General features: G+C 37.8%; 2 protein-coding genes across 5 annotated transcripts in view; both read left to right on the top strand.

Moving 5' to 3' along the window:
* The first annotated feature begins 356 nt into the window (after positions 1–356).
* Positions 357–5,581, top strand: LOC306852443 (intercellular adhesion molecule 3-like). The gene is made up of 4 exons (XM_079389278.1): positions 357–566; positions 3,152–3,430; positions 3,519–3,848; positions 4,074–5,581. The coding sequence occupies exons 1-4, from the start codon at positions 503–505 to the stop codon at positions 4,307–4,309; spliced, it is 909 nt and encodes a 302-aa protein (XP_079245404.1). The 5' UTR covers positions 357–502; the 3' UTR covers positions 4,310–5,581.
* Positions 5,582–5,742: 161 nt separating this feature from the next.
* ccdc134 (coiled-coil domain containing 134) overlaps positions 5,743–9,823 on the top strand; it is a 22,221-nt gene continuing 18,140 nt past the window's right edge. The window contains exons 1-4 of one of the 4 annotated variants that reach the window (XM_079389284.1): positions 5,743–5,822; positions 8,942–9,046; positions 9,137–9,258; positions 9,333–9,417. In XM_079389284.1, the coding sequence (XP_079245410.1) occupies positions 8,947–9,046; positions 9,137–9,258; positions 9,333–9,417 (307 nt within the window). In that variant the 5' untranslated portion in view covers positions 5,743–5,822; positions 8,942–8,946. Of the gene's footprint in view, positions 5,823–7,024; positions 7,521–8,941; positions 9,047–9,136; positions 9,259–9,332; positions 9,418–9,823 lie in introns of those variants that run through there. The other 3 variants (XM_079389283.1, XM_079389282.1, XR_013782588.1) reach the window with 3 other exon arrangements.

Consider the following 9,823-nt stretch of genomic DNA (forward strand, 5'->3'; position numbering starts at 1 on the left):
GAGAGAAATGTCCTTTGTTTGTTTCAATTCAACAATTTAACATTCAACACTTCTAGAGTGATTCTAAAGCTGAAGAACCACGCTGAACACCTAAACTAGTTCACTTTTCAGTGTTTTACCATTGTGAACTTATTCTATACTGAAACTAGTGATCCGCTTCTGGACAGAAGAATTTATGCTAAATTCATAATTGCTGTTTTTGTATGATTTTGTGGTTATCTTGTCAGGGTAACCTCGATTCATCACAGTAATTGGGGTTATTAGAGTTCATTTAGTTGTTTTTTTGCTGTCACACATTGACAGGAATCAGTCAAATGAGAACTCTTGTTCCTGGGTGGGGTTTTTCTTCTTCTTCTCCTTTTTTTGTGTTTTGTGTTATTATTGTGTGCTCGAGGTACAGCTATTCAGTCACAGACCATATACAGTCAAGAGTTACAGACATAAACTTTGGTCCTATTTGCAATATTTTCTGTTCAATTGATTTTCCTTGAGCACATTGAATATGCTTCAACATTTCTGTGGATTTGTTTATCTCTCTGCCGTTTCACAGCTTCTGAGTCTCACAGGTTTGTATGTTTTATTTGTTTCATGCCTGAAGTGCAAACATCTGTTTATCTGAAATGATTAGTTTATTTGGAGATTAAATGATTGTAACTTTATTATTTATCTTCGGACCAGTGTTTGAGGTGTGAAATTCATTTCTGTTCAGTTGACGTTTGTTTTTTATTGCATATGATGATACTGACAATAGATAAAAAAAAAAAAAATCTCAAGCTATTTAGCAAAAATGGATCCAAACCATATGCATCAATGAACAAAATGTTTAAAATTGGGTACTCGACAAAGATGATGATAATAATAATAATAAACGTCAGCACCAAAAATGCAAAACAGTTATATATTGTTCACACAAGGTATCGTTTTGAGCTACTAGGCTCTTTGTCAGACAATAAAAAGTTATTTAAAACATGCCTTTATATGTACAAGTGATTAATCAATGAATATCAAAATCTTCGTTTAATCCCTAGGGGCTATCTAATGTGTAAATTTAAAAAGTCTCACATCTCAAAAGTGTTTTATCTCCTCCAGTCCATGGACATTTGACTAATTCTGTTCCTCGGCTGAATGTCAAAAAGTCACAAATTGCTGAGCCACCAGACTTTTAAGTTATCGATTTCTGATGATTTCTCAATGATATTCTGAATTGAGGGTTTTTACCCACATAGCAAAGACCGCAGGGGCAATGCAACATATAGCCCACATTAGCAGTTTTACATTAAATAAAACTTAAATCTCTTATTTTTAAATTTTGCAATATGAGAATGTTTGAAGTTTGAGTTTTATTGGTAAAATTGCATTGTTGAATGTTACCACATCCAAAATTGCCAAAGGGTACCTTACACTCACGTTGTGAGACTGAATCCATCCTTATATGTGACCCTGGACCACAAAACCAGTCTCTGAATAAATAATCTTTCCATTGATGTATGGTTTGTTATGATCGGACAATATTTGTCTGAGATACAACTATTAGAAAATCTGGAATCTGAGGGTGCAAAAAAATCTAAATATTGAGAAAATCACCTTTAAAGTTGTTCAGCAATGCATATTACTAATCAAAAATTAAGTTTTGATATATTTACAGTAAGAAATTTACAAAATATCTTCATGGAACATGATCTTAATATCCTAATGATTTTTGGCATAAAATAAAAATTGATAATTTTGACCCATACAATGTATTTTTGGTTTTGCTGCAAATATACCCCAGCGACTTAAGACTGCTTTTGTGCTGCAGGGACACATATGCTCTTGCTCTAAGCCTATCTGATTAAATCGCTGCTTGATGTTGAAAGTCTGCATCTCTTGCAAATTCGGTGAAGGTACACAACTGAACTGAGAGATTGCTAAAGAGCGTTTTAATGACTCGGGATGATAAAATGTACCATGTAACAATGTATTACGATCAGTAGGTTTTCAGTACAAGCTGGTTTCAAGATAATATAATAATGAGCGCATCTGAAAAACTGATTTTATGCTGATGGAATTCAGTGGTGAATATCATTAACCAGTCTATGAAACTCTAAGAACGGAGATTCAGTACCATACCATAAAAAAACATACTGTTTCCACAGCACAGTAGGTTTCAGTCTGTATGGTGTACAAATTGTTGTTGAAATATAGTACAAAACGATGCAAAACTAGGGGCCATTTTCGAACCATGCTTACACTAGAAATCAGATGCAAATGCAAAATAATTATATGACAGTACAGATTTAGTCCATTCCAGCAGACATACTGGGAACTTTACTGGTCAAGAAAAAATCCAATGGCTTTTAGTCCACCTTGGAATGAAACATCCAGACATTCAACATCCATGGTCACTAAAAAACTGAATGTCACAGAATTAAAGAGATGATAAAGTACCCTACAAAATGTAGGAATAGAATGTCAAATTTCCACTGGAGGGTGACGGTAATAATTCATTTTATTTTAGATTTACACTGTAGGGGGTTAAATGAAGATTTCAATATTTCTGTTTTTTTGGTATGATTTTGATTTTGCAGACATCGTTTGTAAAATTATAAATTTTATATGTTTTGACTTTCATAGTATTTTGCATTTATTTTTTGCATTTTCATTTCATGATCCTTTCTTTCACTTTTTCTTCAAAGGTCATGTGATTCTTGATTAATCACTCGTGAGTATAAAGGCCTGACTGAAATGACTTATGGTCTGACACAGAGCCTGTTAGCTCAACTTTACCTCGTGTGAAGTCCAATATTAAATTGTTTTGCATGTTTAGAGCATGGCGTGCCAATTTGAGTTTTTTTTTCTCAAGCTATTAAGTAAATGTCCTTGGCCCAATTCTATAAAATACAAAACTCTAGAATTGATAACTATATAAATCTATAGATGCACCAAATGATCCTTTAATTATCCATTTTAAATGATAGACTGATATTTTGAAAAGATTGATAGTAATAGCATTATGGAATGCAGATACTGTGAAGGAACGTTATATACATGATAAGAGTGTGTAGTGAAAAATATACTTTGTGTATTAACATATTAGAAAATATGATGAAAAGCTGTGATATTAGCTCTAAGAGTTTTGTTTAATAAAAATCCTTCTCAATGTGTTCATCAGGTGCAGAAGCTGAATGTCCTCTTCAGCTCATCCCACGGAGAGTTGTTGTGAGATACGGTGATCCTGTTGCAGTTAACTGTAGCACCTCAGTCCAGCATGATGGGATGGGATGGGAAGCCAGTGAGGGAGCAGTGCCCAGGACCAGACGACAGAGTCTGATCACATGGAGTGTGTCACAACTGACAGAATGGGACATAAGACCAGTCTGCTACATGAACTATAAAACAAGTGATAGGAATCCGAATCAGTGTATAGTAGAGCTCCCAGTCACTGTTTACAGTCAGTTCTCTGTTACTGATATTATTCTGTTCATTCTCAGAAATATCCAATCACAGCAGATTTAGAGTGTGTAAATCTTCCTCCACAGAGACTCCAGACCGTGTGTTCATCAGCACTGTGGATCACAGCGGACCGATGATGGAGGGAGAGCAGTATAAGCTCCAGTGTGACGTTCACAATGTGGCTCCTGTTCAGAATCTCTCTGTCAAATGGTACAAAGGACAGACTCTGCTGGATCAAACCACCTTCACTGACACTAGCGAGACTCCAGTGAATGAAACCGCCACAGTCCTGATCCGTCCAGACAGAGCTGATGATGGAGCTCAATACCGGTGTGAAGCAGAGCTGGATCTGGGAGAAGAAGGACCTCAACCTCATCCTATAAATTCATCAAAGCCTCTTAATATTGAAGTTTACTGTAAGTTTATTATTCCTAAACTAGCCATATAATTCAGTTAATATTTTCTAAAGGGTCTTCTAGTGAGAAAAATGTGCAACTATCATATTTCATCACACAGAGATATAAATATGACATATTATGAATTACATGAAGACAGAGAAAAGGTTTCAGTTGTGCAGTATTTATGGTGATCTGTTAATCATGTGGCTGTTGTGCTGAGGAATGTATCTCTGTCCTCCTCAGATAAACCACAACACTCCAGTTCAACAGAGACCATCATTAAAGCCGACGAGGCTACACTAGACTGTACAGCGAAGGCAAACCCGGCTCCTGCGTACACATGGCGCTCAGATCATCTGGAAGAAGAGATCAGCTCCTCAGTGCTCAAGTCCTCCACACTCAGTCCAGGAAACTACACGTGCACCGCCACAAACACTCTGGGAAGCGACAGCAAAGTGTTCATCCTGGGTTATGAATGAAAATATGATATCTCATTTTTTTCTTTTTGCAGTAATTATTATTTTGTTCATATTTGGATAAGATTTCAAATGTGCATTATGTGTTATTTTGCTCTCAGTGCACATTTGAGACATTATCTGATGACTTGAATACTTTGTGCATATTTATGTTTAGTTTTTCTTCTAAATGTTGGTTTGGGGGTCTCTTATTTTATGCATTGTGTTCGATTTCTGTGTAAAACCAGAGTCTCTTTTTTTTTATACACTCTTAAAAATTAACCTTTAAGGTTCTTTCTGGAAAATGTTTCTTTAGATTTTTTAAAATATTCTTCATAAAAACAGTTTATTTTCCGTTTTAAGAGCTTTTGGGGAACCAAGAATGTTTTTTCTGTGGCGCCTCCGGGAAACACCTCTTTTTTATGAACACCTGTATTTCTAAAGAGTGCATCTGTAGACAGGGACTGAAACACTTGAGTGTTTTATTAACACTGCTTTTCATCCACAGGTGTTCGTCTCACATTCTGGGCTGTTCTTGCTTTTTCCCAGTTGTCTGTTGCATTGATTTTTGTCATGTAATTAATAGTCACACAACAGAGATAATTATTCACAGTATTGTATTTTCTTTCTTTCTACTCTGCTGGGAATTCATCAAATGTGTTGACTTGTAGTGGTTCATCAGTCATGCATACGAAGTCAGGGTGGACCGCTACAACACATCACTTTTATTTAGAAATAAATTCCTGCCTTTAGATGTTAGCATGAAATTAACAAATGTTCTTTTGGATTTTTTTTATTTTTGACAAATATTCAATTTTTTCTCTTAATATGAGGGTATATAAAGTTGCAAGTTTGAAAACAATACAATATTGCTTTGGGAATCTAGTATATGGATTGTTACCCTGTAACACGGCATTTAGCGGATGTATATTCATTACACAGAGCAGCTTTTAAAATTCTTCTGTATTCGGTGTGAATGTGAGCTGAGCACAAGATGAGCGCTCAGACTGCACGGGGCATCTCATGACCCTCGGCTAGCAGCAGCCCTATAGGAAGAAAATGTATGTTGAGTGGTTGAACAGCAGCAAAATAAAGCTTGACTTCTTTGGCTTTGAATTCCTTCTCATTTTTTCTCATTTTGCTGAGTGTTAGTTTGTTAGGGGAAATGTGCTTGATGAGTTTCAGAGGAAACAGTGAAAGGGTGGAGCTTCAAAATGACTTAAAGGGTTATATGTTTAGATGAAGGAGTTAATCACAACAAAGCCTTCAGTCAGAGTATGAATTTGCCATATATCACAGTGGGTGGGCTCTTTTGACTGGGGTCAGTAAACAACCACCCGGAACACCTGAGCCTAAAAACAAACCTAGTTTACTTTATAATGTGTCAATATTAAAAACCTGAACAAATTACTAGCATCTGGCACCCGCTTCGAATGATATCCCTCGATTGAATGGGTGTTATCAGGTCACAGATAAGGCCAGACCGGACCTGTTACACCTACTGGTAGGCTGAGAAGGCTGTTATCATCGAATGGCTGTAAGTCAAAGTCTGATTACAGTTTTATAGAGACATTTGTCATATGCTTATGCTTTGTTAATTAAATAATGTTGGGCAGAGTTTTCAAACATATATGGAAAGGTGCTATAAAGGTGTTTAAAAAGTGCTTAAATCCAGCTTAGTAGTGGTAAAATATTATGCACTGATACAGTGCACAGTAAAAGTGATATGTAATATTAAAAAGTAACAGTACAATAACATAAGTGATATAATATATCTTTCTCTGGGAATAGAGTGGTTTAGTTGTGACGTCAAAAGCTGAGTAACAAAGACTAATTCTCAAGATGCACCTATACTCTATAATGAGTTTGTGAATTAAGTTAATGAGTAAAATAAGGTCTGTGGTAAACAACTGGACAAAGCTTGACATTTTGCTATACAATGCAAATTACACTCACTCATGCAGAAAACACACATTATGAAAATAGTGTTTATTTTTCAATACATGAATGCAGTTTAACAAAATATCAAAGCCTAGTTATGTTTAACACAGACCAGAATATGAGAAACTTTCTGTTAATCAAAATGAATAATCATTATTACAGCATCAAGAATGATGTGGTCATGATATTGCAGCTTCACTCATCTGTGTTTCTCATTTCTAGGTTATTTACATCATGCAGGTTTTGTGTAAATACATACAGTGCATGATCAGCATTAAACAGCCTGAGTAAAGCACTTTAAATGCAGTCTATATTGTGACTGACTGAAGAAACTGCTTAGTTTTAAATATTTGACAGAAACATTTAATAAGGTAATTATATTACGTTATAAAAATTGCCCTTATAAAGGTAAACAATGCTCCTGGAAGTCTATTCCGGGGGCAAATATTGCCCCACAATGGAAAAGTTGATTTCTGACCCTGGCAGAGATTGAGAGAGAGAGAGAGAGAATATGATCAGGGTTATTCTGGCCATTCATTCAGAGCGGTTCTGAGCTTTAACCAGTACAAATACAACTATATTACAATCTACTGACATATCTTCTTGTGTTGAACACTATATATATATATATATGCAAGGCCGTTTCTGTTCGCGAGTCACAAAAAGTACAGTCTGCGCGTAATTGGAGTTTGGACAGTAAAGGTTTGAACAGGTTAGTTCTGATCAATACGCTTTAAAGAAGTCTCGCGAGGGCGCGCGTGCGTCTCTCTAAAAGCGCTCCGTGCGGAAACCTGCGGCTTGCGCGTGCGTGGCAGCAGCAGACTGGAGGGCACGCGCGGCATGTAAATGATCCGACCCGACGCGCCGCTCGCACCGCGACACGACAGTTCGAACCCGACGCGCCGCTCGACGCGTGTTTACCGATGCTCGCGCGCTGAAGGTGAGTCCGGAGTCGATCCGCATCAAGCACCGCTGTAACATCTGCAGCAGGAGGATGTGATTATTATACTAACATCTGAGTGCAGTCCGCTGAAGGCTGGCTTACTGAGAAATACTGCTGGATCATTTACTATAGTAATACCGTGGTATCTGACAGCGATCATGATTCTGAATCATCTGCTGGAGCTGGTCTCTGGATGATTATTGGGGGTTGTGTGGGTGGATGGAGCTGTGTCAGGACTAACCAGCTAAACTGGTTAACCCATGCAGGCACGAGGAAGTGCTGTGGGGTCCTCCTCAAACCAGACACAGCTACAGATCTGGACTGGAGCCTCTGTCAGTTCCACAGCAGTGGGTCAGTATCTGGTCTGGTTTAACATGGTTTTCATCCCTGTATCTTTATTTTAACTTCTGTCCATGATGGGTTGGGGCTGGTTTGGTGTAGTTTTCATTCTAGGCCTATATCATGATGTTAATGTTTGTCAGTGGTGGTTTATGGTTGTCTAGTCTGGTTTTAGATGGTTTGCATCTCTCGGTCATAATGTAAATATCTGTCAGTACTGGGTCTGGGTCTGGTCTGGTTTGAGAGCTGAGTCTCAGGACAGGAAGTAGAACATCCCCTGAAGCGATCTGGCTTTGAGCAAACGCATGAAATATTAATCATAAATCTGCCTGATCCCTCTGGGTTTATGATGTCTGTTGGAGGAGCTGATGCTGGAGCATTGCACATTATCCATTATTTACACATTCACACTAATATTTGAGTCGTGGGTGTGTTTATTAAGTCTAATTGACCAACAGCAGTAGATTGTCTTCATTAAACAGAATTGAATCAGCCTGTCGTATGCTTTTAGTTTTAATGCTAAAAGATGGTTCGTCCAGGATTAGGTCATTCCTGTTGTTGTTTCAGGCCTGTGTGACTTTCTTTCTTCTGAGGAACACAAAAGAAGAAGAACACTGGGAGCCAAACCACTTTGGACCCCATTGACTTCCACTGTATGGACATCTGTGTCTTTTGTGCTTCACAGAAACTCATACAGGTTTGAACGGCATGAAGATGAGGAAATGATGAAAGATTGATCATTTGTGGGACTTCGGAGATTTTTTAATGCAAATGTGAACAGAGACTGGTGTATTTTATCAGAAGTGATGTTTAACCGCTGAATTCAGGGTTCATTATCATCATCCTTCACTGAATTATTAAGTTGTATAGTGCTTTTCACGATGTTTGGAAACAGCATCACAGAAGTGATTATTTCAGTGTGCCCTAATAAACATGTAATCAAGCATTAAATCCAGAAATGGCCTTTAATTAGACAGAAGTGGCGTTTTCCACATTTTGACCTCAGTCTGATGTTCAATTTGACGCCTAATCTGTTTATTATTTATTCATTATATTTGTTTGAAGGTTTGAACCTCACTGGAGTCTTAGGCTTTGAATTATTGAGTTTTCACATGTTTTACCTTTTGTGACCCTGGAGCACAAAACCAGTCTTAATTAGCACGGATGTATTTTGTAGCAGTAGCCAAAAATACAGTGTATGGGTCAAAATGATCTGTTTTTCTGTTATGCCATAAATCATTAGGATATTAAGTAATATAGAACTTGCTTAATATAGAACTAGAAGTGCTTATGTTTTGAACAGTCACATTTGTGGTGTTTATTTTATTGATGCATGTTTGGTTTAATTTTCTCCATGTTTTGTGGTGGTTTATCTAGTTTGGTTGACTCGGTGGTTTGTGTTTGAGTGTTGTCTGGTGTTTTTCTCTCTCTAGTTGTCATGTTGAGTGTTTGCATTCTGCTGCTGCTGGCGGCTCCGGCGGCCCTCGGCTCCGACTCGGACGCACAGAGACCCCGACACGACTCCAACCTGGAGATCTGTATCCTCCTCAGACACCTGTGTGTGAGTGTGTCTGTGTGTGTGTGTGTGTGTGTGTGTGTGTGTGTCGTTCTCCTGAACGTCTCCTCAGATAAGCGTCTGTTCGAGAGCAAGAGGAAGGATCAGCTGAACGCACTGAAGAACCTGGTGGAGCTCAACGACGTCAACCAGCAGTACAAGATCATCGACATCATGCTGAAGGGCCTCTTCAAGGTGTGTGTGTGTGTGTGTCTGTGTGAGACACTGATGTGTGACGGCGCTGATCTGATCCATGTGTGTGTGTTCAGGTGCTGGAGGACTCCAGAGCTGTTCTTACAGCTGCTAACGTGCAGCCAGGCGATCCGTTCCCACTCGACGACAAAATCAAGGAAGGTGAGAGAGACTGGCTTTATCACTGTTCATTTCTAGCATCTGAGAGTGTGTGTGTGTGTGTGTGTGTCTGAATGCTCAACACGATGGAAGCACAATACTGCCACATGCTAAATCATAATTATAACATATTAAGATAAACTCATAATTACGGCACAAAAAGTTGAAGTCTAGAGTTAAAACATCTTAATTATCACACAAAAGTGTTAAAATTGTTTTGTCAGTTTTTTTTTTTTTTTTAATTGAGTGTCATAATTGTCGGCTTTTTCTCGTATGACATGTCAGTTCTGACTTTATTCTCAGAATTGTCTTTTTGTCATAATTTTGACTTTAAATTTTAACATTTAAATTGCAAAATTAAGGTAAAAAGTCTTAATTCTGACTTCAGGAGTCAAAATCATGAGATGAA

This window comes from Barbus barbus (assembly GCF_936440315.1).
Source record: "Barbus barbus genome assembly, chromosome: 3".
Taxonomy (NCBI): Eukaryota; Metazoa; Chordata; class Actinopteri; order Cypriniformes; family Cyprinidae; genus Barbus; species Barbus barbus.

Excerpts from the sequence above, each read along its gene's own strand:
- LOC306852443 (XM_079389278.1), top strand. The coding sequence starts at position 503 with ATGCTTCAACATTTCTGTGGATTTGTTTATCTCTCTGCCGTTTCACAG. Across the intron at positions 567-3,151 it reads ACAGCTTCTGAGTCTCACAG|GTGCAGAAGCTGAATGTCCT; the intron begins GTTTGTATGTTT and ends TGTGTTCATCAG. Across the intron at positions 3,849-4,073 it reads TCTTAATATTGAAGTTTACT|ATAAACCACAACACTCCAGT; the intron begins GTAAGTTTATTA and ends TGTCCTCCTCAG.